The sequence below is a fragment of the Capricornis sumatraensis genome, chromosome 1 (genome assembly GCF_032405125.1).
Source record: "Capricornis sumatraensis isolate serow.1 chromosome 1, serow.2, whole genome shotgun sequence".
NCBI lineage: Eukaryota > Metazoa > Chordata > Mammalia > Artiodactyla > Bovidae > Capricornis > Capricornis sumatraensis.
The window spans coordinates 224,345,378-224,370,778 of NC_091069.1; the positions used below are offsets into that span (position 1 = coordinate 224,345,378).

At 35.3% G+C, this 25,401-nt stretch overlaps 1 protein-coding gene across 3 annotated transcripts in view; it reads right to left on the bottom strand.

Moving 5' to 3' along the window:
- RNF13 (ring finger protein 13) overlaps nucleotides 1–25,401 on the bottom strand; it is a 123,092-nt gene that overhangs the window by 62,223 nt on the left and 35,468 nt on the right. For all 3 annotated transcript variants that reach the window (XM_068983767.1, XM_068983776.1, XM_068983787.1), the window contains one exon: nucleotides 14,989–15,114. In XM_068983767.1, the coding sequence (XP_068839868.1) occupies nucleotides 14,989–15,114 (126 nt within the window). Of the gene's footprint in view, nucleotides 1–14,988; nucleotides 15,115–25,401 lie in introns of those variants that run through there.

Sequence of the window (25,401 nt, forward strand, 5' to 3'; positions counted from 1 at the left end):
ATTCTTCGGTGCTTAGCTTTCTTCACAGTCCAACTCTCACATCCATACATGACCACTGGAAAAAACCATAGTCTCGACTAGACGGACCTTTGTTGGCAAAGTGATGTCTCTGCTTTTCAATATGCTATCTAGGTTGGTCATGACTTTCCTTCCAAGGAGTAAGCGTCTTTTAATTTCATGGCTGCGGTCACCATCTGGACATATTAAATAAGTGCTAGTTATGATTACTGTCATTGCTGTACAATTTTACAGTTGCTGTTGGAGAGTCAGAGATTAGGAGAGACGGGAAAAAAGGACAGATAGTACTGTATCTTGAAGGCCATTCAGTAAAGTAGACGTGAGGTCTTCCCTGTTAAGGGCTCACATTTCCTTCTCCAGGGGATATTCTCAACCAGGGATCGAATGCAGGTCTCCTGCACTGCAGGCAGTCTCTTTAGCATCTGAGTCACCAGGAACCTTAAGGGTTCACAACAGGCACTTGAATAAGGAGGTGACATGGCTAAAACAACGTTTTAGAACAATCTGGTAATACTTTGATATGGAGAAGACAGACTGAAGATTTGGAAGTTGTTATTGCAAGGCAGAATGACTGCAATGATGTGAAAGAACAATATTTTCATTCTTCTTCAAAACCAACTTTTGAATCTAGGAAACTTAGGAATGTACTTAACCAAAAACGTGAAAGGTGAGAAACAGAGCTTGTTTTCGTAAGGAAGAAGAAGAAAATGGTTCTGAGCACACTAAATTTGAGAGCTAGGGAGGTTTCTATATACAGACTTCCTAGGTAGGTAGAATATAAAATATCAGGACATGAGATTTAAAAGTACATATTTTCAGCAAATTAATTCATTCAACAAATATCTGGAATAAAGATTGCCACCTGGTTGCTAAAAATAATTAAACTTCTAATAAAACATAATCCATTCACAGTTTTATATATCTTACAGTCTTCAATGTCCTTTAAGTTCTATACGTGAACTAAATTTAAGTTCACTTTAATTTTCCCCTGAGAGGATACACTACAAATAATCTGTGTATACTTATTTCTAGTATACCTGCAAGAATGCTAGAAATGTTATGAGGTAACTTTTCTTGATGAAAGAGAACCATAAAAAGAACCTCATTATATATCAGACAGTAGTCTGGATGTTCGTGTAAAATGAGACACACTTGGAACATTTTTTTATTTGAAATGTATTTAAAGTTCTGAAGTCTTTAACTGAATTCTAGTGTTATTTTTCCCTTGTATGAAGAATAATTTTAATGTTTGAACAATAGTGAAAAGGCAAGCTAAAAACCAGGATTATTTCAGACAGACAATACTCCATGAACATCGTATATGCATCCCCTACAGATGCCCGTGTTTCTGATGTTATCTGCCTTCAGGTGCCAGGCAAAAGATGTTTGAGAGTAGCAGCCATTTAAAATATATCCTCTTCTAATTTGAATGATAATACAACCTTTAGTTCATTATTTCAACACTTTTATTAAGTGTTAAAAGGTCATTAATTTTAATTGGGAAGTTGAAAGAAAATACTATACTGAAATATTTCAGATTATAATTCATGCAGAATTAAAATATGTGATTTATATGTGGAATCTAATATATGACACAAATGAACCTATCTATGAAACAGAAACAGAATCAGGGACACAGAAAATAGATTAGTGGTTGCCAAGGTGGGGAGTGGTAGGAGAGGGATGGATGGGGATTTGGGGATCAGCAGATGCAAACTGGTATATATAGAACAGATAAACAACAAGGCCCTACTGTAGAGCACAAGGAACTGTAGTCAATATCCCGTGATGAACCATAGTGGAAAAGAATGAATATACGTATAGCTGAGTCATTTTGCTATATGGCAGTAATTAACATAGCACTGTAAATCAACTATACTTTAATAAAAACAAAACAAAAATGTGATCTAGAGGGAAACTTCCGTGATGACTTATAGTTTTATTTACTAAAGAAGTAATAAGACTAGAAGTAGAGGGACTTCCCTGGTAGTCCAGGGGTTAAGACTTGGCGCTCCCAATACAGAGAGGGTGGGTTTGATCTCTGGTGGGGGAACTAAATCCCATTTGCAGCATAGCAGGACCAAAAAAAAAAAGAAAGAAAGAAAGAAAGAACAGAAGTACAGAAAGATGTAATAAATATTAGGGAAATTCAACTATTCTGGCTTATGTATAAATAAGAAAAATACATCTATCTCAAGATGTAATTTGACTGCTTAATTAACACCAGGAAGAGAATGACGAGATATTCTTGAACTCCCATCAATCAGGTGATAACCTTCAGCACCTGAAAAGCATTGTATTTTCTTCTTGCTCTCCATCTGCTTCCCTGCAGAAGGGTATGTACTCCATATTATCAGATAGGATATACTACCTAATTATGTGTGTATATATATATACACACACACACACACATAAAACATATATACTAATACTCTATATTATTAGATATAGTTATTCATCAATTATCAATAATAAATTTCCTAAGAGTGGTAACTGTATTTTGTGAACATGGAGGAGAATGCTGCTGTGGGAAAGAGAGAAATAAGACACAAAAGATTTAACTCTTAAAATAGTTAAAGACAAAATATCAATACTTGGGAATTATTAACAATGTTAACTTCTGCAGGATACCTCTGTTTTCATCTTTGTTATTATATACACCACAAGCTTTTGTCTTGAATGAGTTATCTTTTTAATACCCATCTGGGTACTTTGACAACCTGATACATTTTAATCAAGCCAATGTCACATAATTAACCTTACACAGAGTAATTTTCAACTTCCATAGTTCATTAAATGACATAAATGTACACTAATCTCCGCATGTTCTCAAAAATATAATAAAGCCAAAGTCCCGCTGTCTTAATAGAAATCACAATACTAGAAATCTAAATTTGTGATAACTTAAAGTATTACCTTAAAAATTAACAAAAGATCATTGTTTCATGTGTGTCAGTAAAAAGCATTAATTATCAGAAAGTTAATCCTGACATCACCTTGAAAAATAAGAGATCTGATAAAATAACATTTAGAGCTCTTTGAATGCCAGACTTCATGTTTCCTAAGGAACTTGTTCACTAGCATGTATCTCCAGCCTAGAAAAATCTCTCACATAAATACTTATTTAGTCAAACTAAATCATAACTAAGGGAACTATCTATCAAGTCCTACCCAGAAAGATATATGCCATAAAAATGCATTTATATTTACGGCTTAGTTCCCTCTTAAAAACATACCAAAAATTTTACTTCAGTCATTGTGGATAAAAAATTTTTCTGAAATATTTTGCATCTTCCTAGCTGTCTCAATTAGAAGACAACAAATGTGATTTGACCTTTTCCAATGACTTGGGATCATCATGAACATCTTCACTAGATCCTAGCTGGTTTTTCTCCTCAATGTTAAGTGTCACTTCCTCTCTCTCTGTATTTAGACTACTAGTAGTCATTAAACTTGCTCCACTCTTACATTCTTTTCTACAATACAGAAACAAAGGAGAAAACCTGATTAGAATTCTATTCTTTAAAAAAAGAAAAAGTACAGAAAAAGTTCCAAGAAAAAGTCATCAGGAAAAGTACACGGTTTTAAAAGCTGGAATTTTATGACATTATTGTGGTACAAAGGCATGCTTCCTTCTTTTATTTTACGTTACATACTGAGAGCATTGACCTTTTGATAAATGGCATGTTACAAACATACAAGTTTATTTCTTACTTAGGCTGAGAGATAAATTGAATTTGTTTCATCAGAAAATTGGGGGGGGCAGGGCTGGTAAAATTTGCAAAATCAGCAAAGCCATACTTATTCGTTTCAAGCAGAGCAGAAAACAAACCAGAATCCATGGAACTTTAAAAATTAATTAAAGATCTTATGTTATATCCCAGTGACAGATTTTAAAGTCAATCTTTGTACATGGGAAAGCAATTCTAAATACTTAGGGTACTGAACACTGTAGATAATAAAATAATTTAGTGAACCTGGGTGAATTTTTTTTAATAAAAGGAAATTTCATACATATACCAAAGTATTTTAGCTAATATAGGTAAGTACTGTTTTATGAAATTTATTATAGGCTGTGTGCTGTAGGGACATGTGTAAAAATAAATTTCTTAATATAGATTGCAGTCAAAAAAGTTTGAAACGCATATAGTGAGTTTTTAATGTTCTGTTGATTGTCTGCAATCAGAAAATAGATTGTGCTTTTCCAACAATATTATTGTGTAACACACCATCACAAAATCAAAATCATTAATGTATAGGTTGTTGAATGTGGCGGTTTCCAATGTAGTTTTAATATTATACCTAGCATGTAATTAGTACTAAAGATTAAAACTAAAAGTGATGCTCTTCTCTTGGTGTCATTAAGAAAACCCAAATAAACCTTTACGTAGCTATTTCTGATGCTTGCTATTAAAGAAGCTTTTCTTTAAAAAACTTTTATATAATGAGCTATACCAATTAAATTATATTAGTTAAAAGCTGCCTAAATATTTAATTTTGAGAATCACAATTTAAATTTTACAAAAGTATCACTGAAGTATCCTCTAGTTATCTATGTATATTAAAGTGCATATTAAAATGAAGGATCCAAACTAAGTTCCTATTTTTTAGACACTACTGGATTCATATTCCAATCAAATCTTATTTCTCATCCTAACAACAGCAGTAGCTCCATTTTAACCCAATCACCACTGTTAATAAAGTTTTTTGGAAGAAATTATTGTGAAGCAAAAGGATAAATCTAAACTTGCTATCAGCCTACTAGGAATTTCCAAGTAATGCCAAAGGCTCATACTGCACTGGAAAAATAACTGGCAAGGCAGTTATGATGAGAATTCTGGTACGTATACTCCTCCCTCGACTGCCTACTCATTTTAGGGCTCTAAGCACTATACTGTAAGCTCAGCACACAGATCTGCATAAAAATATAAGTCCTACTCCCAAGAAACTGAAGTGAGAAAAGATATACCCATGGGGTTTTTTTTTTTTAGGCTAGAATCAAGCAAGAGGGGGAAAAATATTATGGGGCAAAAAGAAAGAATCTCTAAAGAAATAGGAAATGCACAGTAATGCTGGCTGGGATTTGCTCTGGCTTCAGCCAAGAATCTTTCCTATCACAAACTTTTCAAACACAGGACAGAAAATGAACAGCTTTAATTAGCAGTCACTTTGTGGTATTAAAACATCTGAAATTATCACAAGAATTCTCCAAATAGGAAGTTCCTTCACGAAAAAAAGCTATTAATACAAGTCTAACATAATCTGTGGCTTCCCTGGTGGCTCAGATGGTAAAGCGTCTGCCTGCAATACGGGAGACCCAGGTTTGATCCCTGGGTTGGGAAGATCTCCTAGAGAAGGAAATGGCAACCCACTCCAGTATTCCTGCCTGGAGAATCCCAGGGATGGAGGAGCCTCGTAGGCTACACTCCATAGGGTTGCAAAGAGTCGGACACGACTGAGCAACTTCACTTCAACATAATCTGACACGACTGAGCAACTTCACTTCAACATAATCTGTAACTGAAATAAAATCTAAACGATTTACCTAACAAAGTCTCCAATGAAGTCTGGTTAAAGTAATTAACAACATTAACTAATTAACGTTAGTAAGTAACAGGTCTCTCTTAAGCTAAATAGTGAGTGCTCAGATATTTATTTTACTATTTAAATTGCAACTTGAGTGGTACATACATACATTATGAACAGTATTTCTGTGTTATTCTATGTTTGAAAACACAACAGGTAAAAAGTCAAAAAAGCATCACACAGATGCTGGGTGGTTGTGGAACCTGGCCTTTTCTGTCCACCCTGGCTGTACAGTGGGTTTTGGCACTTCCGGTTGTAATCTGAGAACTGGAGCACTACTTTACTGTCCAACCTCTACAGATCCTCTGCAGAAAATGTAGTGTAACTCTGCTTCTAAGTATTTCCAAATGCCAACTAAAAAAAAAAAAAATTCTCTGTAAAACTGACTTTCTTTTCTCTCAGAATTGCCAACAGAAAGCAACAATAACTCAACCATCAGCCTGGACACAAACTACACTTCTTCCCAATCTGGATATCTAACCCAGGGAAAGAAATTATTTTCCCTATAAGGGAAAGAGATGAAGCAAAGAAACTCATTAAGGGACTTAGAGGACAGAGATAACTGTCAAAATGTAGCTATGTTCTTTCATCTGAAGAAGTTAAGAAGAAATTAAGAAGTAAAATTTCTTTCTCAAATGATCAAACCAATGAAGATGAGAATGGAACAATAGCAGGTAGTTCAGGTTTAATGTAAAAACTGTTAATTCTATCTATAGGATAAAAATTTCTGGAAACATTACAGTACAGTAGGGAATAAGCAATTGTTGAAATAAGATCCAGAACTGTGGCAAGCAATCCTACCAAGATTAAATCCAACATCATTCTTCCCTGCACATATTTCAGAATCACTACAGTACACCCTGGGAAGAGCTACTTCACCTCAAAGCGGGTAACATTAGAAACAAGGGGCACCTGTAGGGAATGCGTGTCCGGTGTTCATGAAGTATCGTCTGTCTGTCTGATGTTTTCACTCTCATTAAAAGGAATTCAGTGACATAAGCCATCTTTCCCTCTTTCTTTAGATTCCATCTTCCTTAACTAGACATTCTTCATTTAATGTGTACCTGAATAATCCAAATAACTTTATTTTAAAGGAAACAATGTGTGTGGAATCTATGACAAGGAGGTAAGAATATACAGTGGAGAAAAGATAGTCTCATAAATAACTGGTGCTGGGAAAATTTGACAGCTGCATATAAAACAATGAGATTAGAACATCCCCTCATACCATATACTAAAATAAACTCAAAAAGGATTTGAGACCTAGATTTAAAACCTGAAATCATTAAACTCCTAGAAGAGAACACAAGCAGAATATTCTTTGACATAAATCAGATCAATGGTGTTTTGGATTTGCCTCCTAAGACAAAAGAAATAAAAAGCAAAAATAAACCAATGGGACTGAATTAAATTTAAGGTTTTTGCATAGCAAAGGAAATCACTGCTAAAACAAAAAGATAACCCACTGAGTGGGAGAAAATATTTGCAAATGATATGATCAATAGGGGGTCAATATCTCAAGCATATAAACAGTGCATACAATTCAGTATCAAAAACAAAGAACCCAACTGAAAATTGGGCAGAAGACCTGAATAGACATTTTTCCAAAGAAGACATACAAATGGCTAATAGGTACATGAAAAGATGCTCAATTATGCTCAATTTCCCTCATAACAGCTAGTTATGAGGGAAATGCAAATAAAAAGCACATTGAGATATCACCTAATGTTTCTCAGAATGAAAGGTGAACGTGAAAGTCGCTCATGTCCGACTCTTTGTGACCCCATGGACTGTATAGTGAATTCTCCAGGCCAGAATACCGTAGTGAGTAGCCGTTCCCTTCTCCAGGGGATCTTCCCAACCCAGGGATTGAACCCAGGTCTCCTGCATTAACGGCAGATTCTTTACCAGCTGAGTTACCAGGGAAGCCCCTTTTGTTAGAATGGCTATCATCAAAAAGTTTACAAGTAACAAATGTCAACGATGTAGAGAAAAGGGAACCCTCATACACTGTTGGTGGGAATGTAAATTGGTTCAGCCACTATGGAGAACACTATGGAAGCTCATCAAAAAACTATAAATAGAATTACCATATGATCCAGTAATCCCATTCCTGGGACTTACCTGAAGAAAACGAAAACACTAATTTGAAAAACACATGCATCCCAATGTTTGCAGCAGAATTATTTACAATAGCCAAGGTATGGAAGCAACCTAAATGTCCATCAATAGATGAACGGCTAAAGAAGAGGCAGTATACCACTAAAAATGAAAAAATAATGAAACTGTCCTATTTGCTAAAACATGGATGGTCCTACGAGTGTAATGCTAGTGAAATAACTCAGAACAAGACAAATACTTTATCACTTATGTGTGGAATCTAAACAATGAAACGAATGCATATAACAAAATATCAACAGACACAGATTCACAAATAGAATTAGTAGTCACCATTGGAGAGAGGGAAGGGGCAACATAGGGATATGGGATTAAACTAGGTAAGCAACGAAGATATATTGTACAGCACAGGGAAACAAAGCTAATATTTTATAATATTAAATGGGAGTATAATTCTTAAAAGTTTTGAATTACTGAAACCAATGTAATATTGTAAATCAACTATTCTTTCAATAAAAGAATGTGTATTGAGTGAGTGAGTGAAGTCGCTCAGTCGTGTCCGACTCTGCAACCCAGTGGACTGTAGCCCACCAGGCTCCTCTGTCCGTGGGATTCTCCAGGCAAGAATACTGGAGTGGGTTACCATTTCCTTCTCCACGGGATCTTCCCAACCCAGGGATCAAACCCAGGTCTCCCGCACTGCAGGCAGACACTTTAACCTCTGAGCCAAGAAGTTACTGGCATTATATGTTTTCACTAGGTTAGGGTAAAGTACATGTAATTTACTGTTTTTCAGCTTTTTCTTTCATTAAATATTACTTTCCTTGTAAAAGAAGAGAATTTGTTTCACTGTTTTAATACTGAATGAATTTGTATATAAAGGAACCTAATTATTAACACAGATATTTTTACCAAAGGGTGGAAGAAAGAAAGAAATGAATACATTAATGCACTAGTAGCACAGAGCTATCTGAATCCTATATGGGTAGAAACGCTTCCATCTACTGAGTATTATTTAACATGTTTCTTTAGTGAAATCTTTTATACAGGATTCCAAAGTAGATTAGCAACAAACATTACAGGTTACTTTATAGAAATATAAAAAAGAGTAAGAAAATTTTAAAAATGATATTATAGATGACTTTAATATATGACTTTAACTTCTATTTAAGTTCATATCTACTTGCTTAGTACTACTGAAATAAAAGTGCAATTCTGAGAATACCATATACAGTATCAGCCTGGAGGCCTGAGAGAGGAGAATGAAAGGTAAGCTTAGAAAGAAAAACTAGATGCCTATTTTGTAAGATGACAGAATTTCACTTCAAAAATTTTATTATTTGTTACTATAATAAGATCACACAAATAACTCAAAAATGTTCATGTTAATTTTTTAATTATCATAAAATATTTTGACCCAGAGAAAAATGTGGGATACATGACTATCTAGATTTAGAAATACTTCCAAGGGCATTCCAAGAACATTAAGTGAAATGAAAATGAAGCCAACAGAATGTTCCAATAATACTGTTTATTCCCTAATCTACTTAAATTTAATTTTAAGCCATTAGGATTTTCTAAATATTCTAAATTCAGCAAATATTTATTAATCATCTACCAAGTGCCACACAATGTATTAGGAATTTGAGTTGTAGAAAGAAAAACATGATCTTTTCCCTCACAGAGGATTAAATAAGCAATATATAAAAGAAGTGATCTGCTCTGCCTTGAAGATTAGGGAAGGTTTCAGATAGATGAAACTTCATCTGAGACCTAAAACAAGCCAGGTAGACAAGCGAGGGGAGATACTCAAATAAAGGACACAGCAGAAACCAAGACAGAGGGGAAGAGACTGCTCAGCACCTCCTGGGACTTGTAAATTCTTCATGGTTAAGATTAGGGGACAGGCAAAGTACAGATGTGACCTGACTTTAGACAGAGACAGAAGTCAGGTCAAGTAGGGGTTTGTGCCCCAGTTAGGTTTTGTCAAAGTCACATTCCAACAGAAAATGAGTACCAACGTATTCCTTGGATTGTATTCATCTACAATCCAAATGTAACTCCATCTAATGAACCCCCTCCCTGAAATATGGAGGGAATAATATCTAAGTCCTTTCAGCCTCCTGCAGCTAGCTACATTTTTTGAAAATAATCATAGAGCATTAAGCAGTAATAAGATTCAACAGAAGTACATGGACTACACCACTTCTGTTTACCAAGCTTCCCTTGAATTCAGTTGAAATAAAGCAAATTGACTATTTGAAGAAGTTGACTTAGCATTAAAACCACAAGGTAGAAACATTTTAGACTGCAATGGCAACAGATTTTTGGTAACTAATGATTTTTTGACTATAAACACAGAAATTTGTGTAGTTTAGAAAAGTTCTATTTTAAGTGATTATTTTAATGTTCTTGAAATAACCAAGTATTTTTACAAAAATTTTTAAATGTTATTTCCACTGGGATGCCAATTCAAGTCTTTTGAGAACTCTCTGCCTCAGAATGCTATGAAGTCATTTTTCTAACTAGAAGATTTAATAAAGCCTTAATGTATTTACCAGAAAGCCAGAAATGTTTTCCTAATTTCAAACACTCAGCAAAAACTAACATTTCCAAACAATATTTTGTCACAGTGAAGCACAAGTGCACAAAGATAAACAAAATAACATTGTTCTGCTTTTCCTCTAAAGTGCTGTATTTTTCAGAAGATACAGTTTTTGTCAGTGTAAGTAAAAGTGACTGTTTTCAGATTAAGCAGCTGGCATGTAATCAATAGTTATTACTGGCCTTCTGGACATTCCACATATCCAAATACTAATTCTGAGTATGGGTTCTGCTATTATCTCTCCAGGGCAAGAAGACTAAAAGGCTCAAATGTGCTTCTCTTGACAAAATATTAAAAAAAAAAAAAATTAAAACAGTACTCTATTTTAAAATGTTACAAACAATTCAATTTTCTACCTTCCAAAAACTGTTAATTGCATTTCAGCATCTTATTAGCTACCTTGAGTCACAAACCACTTGAGATAGTTTGTGTAGAAAATCTGTCATCTCTTTATTATAACATAGAGCTTTTACTCGTTTACTTTTAAGAGAGAATAAGAGAAGTTTAGGTTTCTTTAATTATAGCATAATGTTCTTCCTCAAAAAAAGTCTAAAGATTTATAATAAGTAAACCTTGAAATACCCACCATCATTAATCATTTGAAGAATCTTGAGAGAATTTTATTTTTTACTTCTTTTCTCTTCTGCTATCTACAATGGAAAGGGCTCATTTCATCAAAGAAAGCTCTGTAAGATGATGCCAACTCTCATTTGTCTGAGATAATTTGGGTTTCACTTTGGATAGGAGGCATAGCAAAAAAAAAACACCTTATAACTATTCTCAATATACTGTGGCATACAGTATGGTGCTGAATTAAGCTTTTGTCAGTATTCAGTCCTAGCATGCTACATCAGGAATAAGAAAATGAGCTCTTTTTCTAACTATTTTCTTAAGTCAATTTATTCATAAAAATTGTGGCTACACATGAATCAACCACTATTGAGTATCCACAAAGAGCTATTTATTTGCAATTCAGAAGAGAAGTATCATACATAAATTGTAAATGACTGGTTTCTGTAACATACCTACTACAAAACTTAATCACCAACTTGGAAGTCAAAAAAGTACAGTCATGGATTTCTGATCTGAAGATTATAGCTAATAAAGCTAATAGCCTGTGCACCAGTGATCACCATTAGAAAAGAAATTTTCTTTGGAATGAGATTCCAGTTGTTTTCCCAGTAATCATGATGACTTTATCCACTCACCCTACCTTGACAGGTGATCTGTAATTCATAAGCTTGTATTTATGAAACTTATTTTGTATACATTATACACTGGCATGACAACACTGTCCTTTATAAGCCAAATTAAAAATTTTACACATCAGTTGACATGAGTTACTGTATCACAGTGTGACTTATCAGCCAATGATTAGTTTCTGAAAGGTGAGAACTGAATTCAGGTGTTAATTTGACTGGGCTAAGAAATGTCCAGACAGCTGGTAAAATATTTAGGCAGGTGTCTGTGAGAGGGTTTTTGAATTGTTTGTCATTTCATTCAGTAGACTGAGTAAAGAAGATCCATCCTCAACAATGTGAATAGGCATCACCAAATTCCTAGAGGTTCCAAACAGAACAAAAGATAAAGGGAAGGGTGAATTCCCTCTCTCTGTTCTTGACATCCACATTCTCCTGCCCTTAAACTTCAGAGCTCTTAGTTCTTGGGTCTCTGGACTCTAGGATTATACCATCAGATCCCCTGGTTCTCTGGACTCTAGGATTATACCATCAGATCCCCTGGTTCTCTGGCTTTCAGACCCTAACTGAATTACACCACTGGTTTTCCTAGTTATCCAGCTTGCAGACAGTAGATTACAGGACCTCTCAGCCTAGTACAGTCAGCACCTTTGCCATCTTTACCCTTATTCTATTTTATACCAATAATGAAAAAATAAATAAAACATTGATGGTTAATAACTACTGCCTAGTTACTGTGTGCAAGGCACTGTCTGACAAGCATTCAACACTGATTATTTCATTTGATCCTTATAACAATGCTATGATATTAGGAACATTTATAATTTATTTTACAGATAAAGAAATTGAGGCACACAGAGATAAAAATAACTTGTCTAAGATCACACTACTATAAATGATAAAGATGTGATTCAAATGTATGCAGTCTGCTTCCAGATCTTGAATACAACCAATATGTCTCCCTCAGTAAATTAACGTCTTGTAAATTTAATATAACTGAAAGAAATCATTAGAAATAATATGAGTATGAAATCTTTCACTTTAAATGTCTTTAATATATTCTGTTGTATATTTGTGAAGGAAAATTAACAACGTTAAAGAATATGTATAGACTAGAACTTTATCCATTAAGACTATGTCTACACAATCAGTTATATAATAAGATTTTAACATTTTCTTTCTAAGATTAGAACCCTCAATTAAAACATTTTTACATATTCTTTATATGCAAGTGCTTTTAAAGAATACATTATACACACAAGCGGAAGACTTACTATACTACAAAGTTTGATTTAACAAACTTTCATTGCTCTCCTACTATGCACTATAATACAAATTAGATATTTGCTGCTGCTGCTGTTAAGTCGCTTCAGTCATGTCCGACTCTGAGCGACCCCACAGACGGCAGCCCACCAGGCTTCGCCGTCCCTGGAATTCTCCAGGCAAGAATACTGGAGTGGGTTGCCATTTCCTTCTCCAATGCATGAAAGCGAAAAGTGAAAGTGAAGTCGCTCAGTCGTGTCCAACTCTTCACAACCCCATGGACTGCAGCCTACCAGGCTCCTCCGTCCACGGGATTCTCCATGCAAAAGTACTGGAGTGGGGTGCCATTGCCTTCTCCAATTAGATATTTAAATATAGTTAAAACATGAACTCTAAACATAGTAAGCCTGCATATAAGTGAAATATATATAATAGAAAACAACGTGATAAAGAGATTTGAGCTGTAATGGTTTGTTCTGTCCGAGGGAGGGGAGAAAGAAAAGTAAGGCTTCCAGAAGAGGTAACGGTCTCGGCACTTAAATGAAATGGCCAGAAATATAGGTGATAAAGGTCATCTTAGAGATCTTGGACACAGGAAATAGTATGTGTGAAGGCACAAAAACACAGCAAGTTGAGAGATTTCAGTAGGTGATATGACTACAGCACAAAATTCAAGACAGGAAGTGGAAAGTGATGAGCTGGAATATTAGCTAAACCAGGAAATTCCATTAGAAATACTCAGACATGTATGTGATGAGGATCCACTGAAGGGGTCGGAGGACTAACAAGCCCTCCTATCCATTCCTGAGTTGGGTTTTACCCTAAAAATAATTATTTAATGACAGTATTTCCCTAAATGTTGTAGTGCAACACCTCCCGTCCCCACCTAAAAAGAAAGTTACTTTAAAACATTAAAAGGTATTGCAGTTTCGAATTACCAAAGACTGGACTAAGACAAACATTACATACCTTAATGATACAATAAACCTTGAAATCAGCAGAATTAGCTTACTTTTCATTTCTTAGTGGCATGAAATTATCAAATATTATAATAATATTTCACTTTGTTGGAACAATCTATAATTATTATAATTTAATTCTAGATCAAATCTTAAAGCGGTTTAAATTCAAACTACTATAAAAGCATAACAATTAGAAAGAGAAGTAAATCTAATACATTTGACTTCAAGCTCTATTTCCCATTTAAAGGCAATTCAGAGTTTAAATTTGGAATTAATATACAATACAAAAACATTTATTATTTACAAAGTGCTCTACATTTTCAAACTCCTTTACAGTTATTATTTTATTTAAAAAGTTTATTATGGAGGTGTAATTTCTTTCATGAAATTAAAGGAGCAGAGACAAAAAGGCAGGCACAGCAGGAGTCGGAGAAGCCTTTCTTACTTAACAGATAAATCATCCAAGATCAAGCATGGAAAGTACATGAAATGATATCCCACATCTGTTCTCTAAGATACATGTAAGACACTCAGGTTTGAGATAGTTCAATAAAAGTAACAGGCTTCAATCTGGCTCTCCTGACAAGGAGACAATCCGAAAACAAATTTTTAAAGATAGTATTAAAAAACAAAAAACCAAAATAAACAAAAAACAAACCTTAAAATCTCACATCTTTAGAGCTAAATTGATGATAGTGAGGGAAGTCCTACAGCAAACTTTGTTTTAACTATTTGAAATGCCAGCGTAACCCACTTCATGGAGACAAACTTTATACATGTGACAGTCAGCTTATTATAAGAGAATTCCAGCATCAACAAAGATATAGATACAGATGTAATCATACTGGAGGGTGAAGACATAAAACTAAAGACTAACATTTCCATTCCTAGGTTAGATCAAGCAAGACCACTATTAAATCACAGTTCAAGATGCCCAATAACCACGTGAAAAGTCTTAGAACCAGTAGTAATTAGGTAAAATGGAATCATAAAACTGATGGTGTTTTCCTCTTTGTACTGGCAGCTAAAAGCTTAAATTTTATAGCAAATGAATAAGAGGTAAGTAAACCCATTCTTGTCTTTCTTTTCATTGTCTCCTCATTTTCTTTCTGCCCTTACTCCTTTATTTAATCTGAATGAATTGTGTAAACTTTCTTAAATCCTTTCTGAAAGAAGAGAGAATTTAAACTAGCTAGCTAAACAAACAGTAACCAAAAAATGAAAACGGAAACATTACCTTTTCATCAAAATTACAATCAAGTCTTCTAATTAACACGATGAAAGTGCCAGATGAATTATCTCTTACTGGCGGAGGCACTATGGGTTCACAGGCATTCTCTGGTTTTGAGTTAATCAAAAAGCCCTAAAAAAAGAATTAGCAGTAAGTTTTCTCTGTTAAACTAAAAATTAAAAAAAGGAATTCAACTTACTTCTATAAACACCTTTTGAATTTGCTCCCCATGTTTTGCATTACACTAGATGAATTATCTGGCAACTACAACAGTTTCTACCTGCACAGTGCTCACAGTCCCAGAACTACTAAAGTAGTACTTGGTTTCCTAAGCATTTTTTTTCATTCCATTTTCACTATTAAACTAAAAAAAAAAAAAAAACCACACATAAGTCCATCACCCCAGAGACAACCACTGTTAGCATGTTGATATATTTTCCAACAATGATTCCCATTTATAAATCAAGTGAATACTTTTTAAAAAGTAACTACTGATTTTCTTTCATCAAACAATGAAAATGTACAGCATTTCTGGGAACTTATTCTATAGAATCACTAGACTGGGTATATAAAGGTGAATGTAGAAAGACGTTCCCTCTTACATTGCTTTTAACCAGAAATCATGTTCATCAATATGGCAGCCATTTAAGAAATTATAATATATTCTTTCAGTGGAAAATAATAGAATCACTAAAAGGAATAAGGTAAATCTATACATATCAAACTGAAAAGGCATTCACAAAACTACCAATTAAAAAAAAAAAAACAGCAAGTTGCTCTCCCAAAAATACAGGATGGTTTGACATCTGAAATGTATTAATATAAAATGCTATATTAATAGTTTAAAACAGAAAAACCAAAATCAACAGATATAAAACACTGAATAAACACATAAAGATATTATGAAAGTCTTCAAATTCATTTATAAGAAATGAGTAATTTTGTAACTTTATCAACAAAGGTCCGTCTAGTCAAAGCTATGGTTTTTCCAGTAGTCATGTATGGATGTGAGAGTTGGACCATAAAAAAAGCTGAGCGCTGAAGAATTGATGCTTTTGAATTGTGGTGTTGGAGAAGACTCTTGAGAGTCCCTTGGACTGCAAGGAGATCCAACCAGTCCATCCTAAAGGAAATCAGTCCTGAATATTCATTGGAAGGACTGATGCCGAAGCTGAAACTCCAATACTTTGGCCACCTGATGCGAAGAACTGATTCATTTGAAAAGACCCTGATGCTGAGAAAGACTGAAGGCAGGAGGACAAGGGACAACAGAGGATTAGATAGTTGGATGGCATCACTGATGCAATGGACATGAGTTTGAGTAGGCTCCGGGGGTTGGCAATGGACAGGGAGGCCTGGCATGCTGCAGTCCATGGGGCCTCAGAGTCGGACACAACTGAGCGACTGAACTGAACTGAATTGAGTAATTAAGGCTATGTCTTAAAACAGTCCTGTATGGTACATGAACTGGTCGCACCAACCATCTATTCTACAGGATTTGGTAACTTCTCCTGCCTTAAATGCATTGCCTGGCTTGTGATAGAGAATGTTTTTGCACATGTTTCAGGAATAAAATACAGCATACCTTCACTTACTCAAAGAATAACTCCCTCTCTTGACTCCATAAAGCGCTTGATTTTTACTTTGCAAGGAAACAGAAATGTGGTTATCCTCCCAACAAAGAATATTTACTTTATTGATATTAAATTTGCTCCCTGCTGCCTTTCCTGTGCCTTTCTGCACACAAACTAACTTTATGCCTTACAGCCAAATCACATAGCGCAGTTCTTTTCAAGACACTTATAACAGCAATTAAACTCAAGTCATGTGGCAGCAACAGGGTATATAACTCAACTGAAGTGAAGACAATATGAACAGCTATGACCAAATTTCCTGGGAGGACAACTCCATCATGATCGCCATCTAGCGGATAACAAGTGAAAGACACATCCTAATTTCAAATAAGTTAAAACATGGGTTAATAAAGTGCATCTTGGAATCAATATAGGGCTTAGAATCTTAGAATCAATATGAGTGCACAATCAACATGGGGCTTCCCTGGTGACCCATATAGTAAAGAGTCTGCCTGCAGTGCGGAAGACCCAGGTTCGATCCCTGGGTCGGGAAGATCCCCTAGAGAAGGAAATGGCAACCCACTCTGGTATCCTTGCCTGGAAAATTCCATGAATGGAGGAGCCTGGCAGGCTAAAGTCCATGGGTTCGCAAAGAGTTGGAAATGACTGAGCAACTTCACTTTAGAATCAATAAATGTATAATATGTGTAGAACACAAAAAGGTCTACGAGCGGAACCAGGAAAAGGCTTTTGCTTTTTAATCATTTCTGTATCGATGAATCTGTTATGTATTACTTTGGGTACGTATTATTGTGTATATATTATTATTATGCATTATTTTTAGACATAAGAAAACTTACAAAACTTAAATACACATAAGCTAAAAATTTTTTTAAAAAATCTATTTGCATTAATGGAAACTGAAGCCTAAAAAGAAAAAAAACAGGTTTTTGTTTTGTTTTGTTTTGGGGGGTGGGGGGCGGGCACATGGCTCATGGGGTCTTAGTTTCCTAACCAAGGATCAAACCAGAATACCTGGCAGTGAAGCACACATTGGGCCACCAGGGAATTCCCCAAAACAGGTCTTAAAATTATTAAATATTATTTTTCCTGTAGACTATGCTAAAAACAGTAACTTGATAAAAATAGCCTACCAGTTCCTATCCTTCCCCCAGATATGTCACTTAAAACTGAAAATTTATTTTGTTTCATCCACAAAGTCTACAAGGCAGTGTAATGGATTTTGCTAATTAATTTAAGAGAACTCTCTAGTCCCTTAAAGAGTGACCAAGAAGGTGCTGCCTTATTCCAGGTCCACATGCCTCAAGTTTCCCTCCACAGCCAATTCCTTTTTATTAAAAGGATGCTTGCTCTGCAATCAAGGATCCTCCTTATCCCTATTTACTGATGGGGCAGTTTACACCAATGTGTAGGAAGCCCAAGAAAACTACCAATGTCGAGGAGACTCAGAGAGGATGCCCATCTTTCTTACCATTGTTGCTGTAATTCTCTGACAAAAATAGTGCTTTCCGACTGGCACCTCAGTATTACCAAATGCATAACAGAATAGGTTTGTGGTATATATATTTATGGATTTTTAAAAAAGCTTTTATGGCAATACATGAAGCAGAGTGCACAAAAGATGGTTTTTCAGCTTGATGAGTGTTCTCAAACTGAACATACCTGTATCAGGAGACAGATATTAACACCCCTCCAGGAGCTCCCTTCATCATCCCTGTCAGTCACTACCACCCCCACCCCCCATCCAATCAGCAATGTCACTACATGGACTTTGAAGAGCTTAGATCAGATTTTGCCTAATTTTCTACTTAAACAGAATCAGACATACAGCAGATTCTCTTTTAGACATCTCTCTCTCAGTACTGTATTTCTCAGACTCATCCCTGCTCTTCAGTAACCATACTGTTAAGATATATTTGGCAGATCTTACATCTTCATTTCTCTATAGTATTACATGGTGTGAATATACCAAAATGTATTCTTCTGATGAGCATTTGGGTAATTTATAGCAGGCACTATTACAAACAGTGCTGTTATAAACTTCCCAGTGCAAGTGTTTCCATGAACACATGTGCATGATGTTTATGTACAAAGAAGAACCATAGGATATCAAGCTGGATCACAGAGTTTCAAGCTCTAGTAAATACCACCAAGCAATTCATTTTTCCAAAGTGGTCTGGGTTATCACGTTTTAACTGGAATATTCAAATAACCTAAACTTAAAAATCATACTGAATATAATTTTGTTTTACCACTTCCAAAGTACTTAGAACTGTGAAACTGCAGGGTAAATGTTATGAGAGAATTACTTTGCTTGATAAATTACACTGTTAATAAAGTCAAAAAGAGACAGATAATTTTAAAAGATGGTTTTATTTAAAAGACTGTTTCAGGCTGAAAAGCCTTACACTTTCCTCCCCTCAGTTTGAACTGAATGGCAACTATACAATGAATAAAATTAAGAAGAGTATGTGTGTGTGCTCAGTATCTTTAGTCATGTCTAGCTCTTTGCGACCCTATGGACTGTAGTCCACCAGGCTCCTCTGTCCATGGGATTTTTCAGGCAAGAATACTGGAGTGGGTTGCCATGCCCTCCTCCAGGGAATCTTCTTGACCTAGGGTAAGGAGTATATGCGAAGATAAATGTCAACAAAAATGCTGAAAGCAAGGGAACAGAGCATCATTCCCTTTGTAAAAATAAAAAAGTAAAAGCATGAAGAAAAAAAGTAGTGAGCTGTTTTGTTAGTGAATACCTGAAGTTATTAATAATCAATAACTGCAGTAATAGCAGGCAGTTAACATTTGTTGAGCCGTGGCACCAAGCACTGGGTGTCAGGCACTATGCCCTTTACATGCCCTAATTCATTTAATCTTTGCAATAACCCTATAGGATAACTCCTATTGTTATATCCCTATTGTAAAGAGGAGGAAACTGAGTCTCAAAAGAGTTAGGTAACTTGTCTAAGGTTACCCAGAGCAGGCATGTAATCCCAGGAAGTCTGGGTCTAGACCCTACATTCTCAGCCACTCTGCCATTGTCCCCCTGCTGGACAGGAAAAAAAAAAAAAAAAAACAGGTGAAGAACAAAATGGGCAATAAGAAGAGAAATGCACATTTACAAAAATGAACAAATTGTTCATTTAAAAGGCAGTTAAGGTTGATTCCAAAATTTAATACAACCATTTCAAATGATAAAGATGTCAATGGAACCTGTCATAACTGTTACATTCAAACACAGACAAAAAGAGTCACACTGATCAATCAGACTTTATCAGCTAACATTTTCCTAATGTGTGACAGATTAATTTGTTTCCAGGATGTTAAAAAGATCCACTGCTATTTTCTCTAATGCTTTGTTAGACCATTCTTCTAAAATCTACCAGTAACTTTCACATACAAGGTACATTTAATTCCCTTTTCACAAATTGCTGGACATTACTCTCCTCTTAGGCAGTAAAACACCCCTTAACCATTACGCATTATTTTAAGTTCAATAAGATAAAACAAAAATAAAAACAACATGAAGTACAAATGATGAGATGAGAGAAAATTATTCTATGTAAGGCAGTAACAGAAAAGGTGATGTTTGACTTGGTTCTTAAACTTTACTATAGTTCAATCTGGTGCCCAGACCTAAATATACTACTATAAGGGATCTGACCAATACAACAACAGACAGGAAATATCACACTTTAACCTTTTCTAGATAGTATATGTCAACTGATGTGCCATAAAACCAAATTAGGTTTTCTGACAAACACATTACAGTCCCTTCAACAAACTTCTGACATGCTGCTACTAAGCTATACTTCTTCTCTTTTCAGAACCTATCTTTTAAGACTTAAAGTGAAGTCAAGTCAAGTCGCTCAGTCGTGTCCGATTCTTTGCGACCCCATGGACTGTAGCCTACTACGCTCCTCTGTCCATGGGATTTTCCAGGCCAGAGTACTGGAGTGGGTTGCCATTTCCTTCTCTAGAGGCTATTCCTGACCCAGGGATCGAACCCAGGTCTCCCGCACTGTAGGCAGATGCTTTACCGTCTGAGCCACCAGGCCAGGGCAGATTTAATTCTAGTATCAAATTCTTAAAAATAACAACATAATATATAAAAACGTAAAGATTGTTGCCTTGAGTTCTACTTACCATAGAAGTAGTCATTTGTCAGGATTTTGATTTTATAAATCTCAAGCTCCATGAGGAAAAGTCCACCTGGTACATGCTTCTCATTCAGCATGTAGAGATACTGCTTCACTCAGAGGATGTATTTTGACATTTTAGAAAACAAAATCACTGCGCCCTCTGGTGGACAATGCTTTTTAGTAATAGGTTGCATGCATACTGTTTCACCAGCATACCCACTCATACCATTATCATTCTTAAGAAAAATTAAAAATTGTCACTTCAGTCTGAACAAACAGGGATTTACATGGTGGAGTTAGCAGTAAACAATCCACTTGCCAGTGCAGGAGACATACTGAGACACAGGTTTGATCCCTGGGTCAGGAAAATCCCCTGGCGGAGGACATGGCAATCCGATTAAGTATTCTTACCTGGAGAACCTCCATGGACAGAGAAGCCTTGCAGGCTATAGTCCACAGAGTCGCAGACTTGGACGTGACTGAAGCACACGTTCGGTGAATCAACAAAGTGGAAAATTAAAAGCTCAAAAGACTGGTACACTTGTAGGACTTGATATATCCAACAAGATTGTTTCTTTAAAACAGGAATTTTCAGTGAATTGAGCTTACCCTGTAATTACATGTGCTTTAAGACAGTCTTCTACATTGCCATATAATCACTACACATCAGTAAGGAATATTTATTCATAGTCTGTAGTACTTGGCAAATCCTCTAAGAACATAAAAGCTTTAAATGTGTTAATCAATTACAGAGTTCTTAACAAAATCTTTGATAACAAAAAGTTCAGAAACAAATACAGAAAGTAAGTCTGTGAAAACTTAAAAGACACCAAAGAAATTCTCCTTCAGTTTTACAAACAAAAGTGAGTCCTGAGTAATATGTCTTCATAGTGAAGTGAAGTCGCTCAGTCGTATCTGACTTTTTGCGACCCCATAGACTGTAGCCTGCCACGATCCTCTGCCCATGGGATTTTCCAGGCAATAGTACTGGAGTGGATTGCCATTTCCTTCTCCAGGGGATCTTCCCAACCCAGGGCTCGAACCCAGGTCTCCCACATTGTAGACAGACACTTTACCGTCTGAACCACCAGGGAAGTCCTATATGTCATCATAACTGTTTGCAATTTGTCATTATCACAAGTCAGTCATGTGCTCAGTATCTAAGTCGCGTCCAACTCTTTACGACCCTATGGGCTGTGGCCTGCCAAGCTCCTCTCTCTATGGGATTTCCCAGGCAAGAATACTGGAGTGGGTACTCATTTCCTTCTACAATAACTCAGTTATAGTTGAGCACAATCTAGTTAACGAAAGTTGAATAAAATCTGGTTATCAGGCTGATTAAGGGGGTCAGAACTTAAAATTACTGATAGCAATGGTCAGATCCTAACTACTGAAATTGTTTCAGTATGCAGTATTCAAAGAGAATGGTGAATAGCAAGAAGGGGTGATGCAGGTACACAGATAAAAGTAGGGAGAAAATACAAAATAATAAGTGTTGGTGTCGGTACTGGATTTTCTGTTAATTTCAAAGATGATGATCACTGATTTCTTTATTAAATGAAATAAGAAATACAGTAAGTATGGGAAAAAATATATTATTTCACCATGGCAAACTCTAATTTAAAGAAGCATGATACTATCAATCTCTCCAAAGTGGTCAGAAGTTCATATACCAGCCATACACAAGAATACTTGGCTTCCCATTTCCTTGTCATCCATTGATAAGACTTTTTTTTTCCCCACTGATCTGATGAGTGTGAAATAACCTGTAATTATACTGTACGCAAGGAGATAATTTTAAGGCTACTCAGTGCAACACTATAATAGCTAAAAACTGGCATCTTACATATCTACCAACAAAAGAATAAAAAAATAAATTGTAGCATAGTCATAAAATGAAGTACTATTCTTTGAAATGAATTAAGATTATATAATAACATGAATTTCAAATACATTGTAGGATGAAAGAGGCAAGTTTAAAAGCCTCATGAAACATATAAAAGCAGGCACAACAGTATTTATAAGGTAACATTTTTTATAACATTAAATGGGAAATTACACATAAATTTCAGGGTAATGATTATCTATGAGAGGGAAGATCAGGGAACCTAATTGGGAGGATAAAGAGATGTTTCAGTGGTATTGGTAACACTTTTTCTTTAAAAAACGGTAAACTATTTGCATCTAAGTAGTAGGGATGTTGGATATTCTATTGTTTCCCTACTCTACTCTGTTTCCAATATTTCATAATTTTTAAAATTAAGAGCCACCTAAATGTATAATGACACAAGGGATTGGTACATTATGGTATAATTCCAGTACTCCAATAAATTACAGAATTTCTAGTGATGCTATGAATACATATATTTTTACATGAAAAGATACCCATGATATTGGATATGTTATGATATTGCCAAATGTTAAGAAGTTGCAAAGTAATATATATAAATGGATGATTTTCAAATTCTTCTTTTCACATCCTACATCATCTTAATTTTTATGGTGACCATATATTACTCTTATAACCAGAAAAATAGGTTTTCATGGGCAAAGGAATAAAAAAGTACCTTTAAGGTAATCACCAATTTTTACCATATCAAACTGATAAAGCCAGCAAGAAAATCTAAGGAAAACTACTAAGCGAACAGACAACAGAAATGCCCAGCAATGAAGCAGGGATGTATGTAGGCTGACTATGTTGATTTACAATATCAGAACCTAAGCCTCCTTTTACTTCCAAGGTGGCAAGAGAACAAACAGAACAATGTGGGTGGGTCCAAGGATGGTGGAAGAGACTAGGGCCCAAACTGTGGAGCAAAGGAAAAGAAGCAAGGTTGGATTTTACGAATTCCACATAAGATGGGTGAGATGCCATAGATGCACTCTTTTCAGGCCCTCCCTTTTATGCTCTCTCCCAGCTGCCCCACATCTAAGTGATAAGCTACCATAATGAAATAATTCTTCATTATTTTCTATCTCTAATGAGATTCTATATTCCTTGATTCAGTAATACATGAATAAGCAATCATCACCTTTGAAATCAACAGGAAAAGGCTTATTTTATATGTTCAAAAGTCACTGAAGAAGCATTCTTTGAATATAATCGAAGTTTCTGCAATTGAAAATGTCTTTGTATCTTAGAATTCTCCTTTCATGTATAACCAGGTGGTTTTATTCCTTATTTTGATGGCCCTATTTCCTTATTTTTCCTTCAAAAAGGAAAGTCTGACCTCTGTTTTAGCCAACAAATTGAAGGTGACATTGCAACAGTTCATAGTTCTTAGGAGAGAGGCAGCCATGCACATTCAGCCTTAACCAAGACTTCTTCCTATCACAAAGCTGTCAAGTGTCTGGGAGGAAAAACACAGGAGCAGTCCTGAATCTCTCTTGAATATCTGCTACAAAGGAAGCAAAGGAAGTCTCACAAACAACCACACATTTCCTTGCAATATTTGCATTCTCCTTCACAGCAAAAAAAAAAAAAAACCCCACACCCACTCTCTTCTAATCTCATCTTTACATTAAACAAAATGATTTCTTATAAAATAATCCTAAAATTAACTAGTAAATTTATTTTCAAAGAATAGTATAGTTTGTGAAAAATTAACTGGTAATGATGCTATAAGGCACTAATTTAAGACTAAAGATCAGAAAAAAAAAAAAAAACTAATTGTAAGAGGAAATCCTTTTATTTGTACCTTTGTCTGTCTATATATGAGGAAAGGCAGTCAAGGACGAATCTACCTGTGAAGATCTTTATCCTCTCTGTCTTCTCACTCACATGAAGAACTTAGGCTGAGTATCACGTTACAAAAACACTGTATACAAACATCATGGTACCAGACTTCCCTGGTGGTCCAGTGACTGAGACTGTGCTCCCAGTACTGGGGGCCCTGGTTCGATTCCTGGCTAGGGCACTAGATACCACATACTTTAATTAAGAGTTCGTCTGTCTCAACTAAGACCTCATGCAGCCAAATAAATAAACACACGTCAAAAAAAAAGATCATGGTAAATCCAGCCCAAAAGGCGTTTTGCTGAAAACAAGATTTGCCATTGACAGGAATACTCAGGAAATCCCAAATATTAGGCTTACCTTTCAGAGATAAGCTTGATTTGAATTTCTAATAATCATTATTATTCCCTCTACTTGTCTAAGCACTTCTTAAAAGCAAAGAAGCAAGAAACTTAGAAAAGTTTGCTCCCCCTGAGACTGGTCTTTGGTGTATAACTGAATTATTCCAATGATATTGATAATATACAGAGAATCTAATCAGAAACTTTGTTAGCATTACTAATCTACATGATAAAATCTTGACTATGCAATAATGATACTTCAGTAGTTGGGTATTCTTTCAAAAAGGGCCTATTTTACACTATACAATAAAATAATCCTGGGTAAGATTAAAGACCTCCCAAGCATGGAGTGAAGGGCATGGGAAAAATTTACAAATTTTGCAGTAAACAGAAAAATATTTTAAGACCTCAGGGTAGGGAAGGATTACTTAAGATATAGAAAACTCAAAACATCAAAAAAAAAAGATGTCTGCATTAATTTAAACATAGGCATAATTTTAAAAGGCAATTTTAAGTTCAACAACACAAAGAAGAAAATATTTATAAGGCAATATAACTAAAAGATTAAGAAACCTGACCACCAAAAAATTGATGGTTTTGAATTGAGG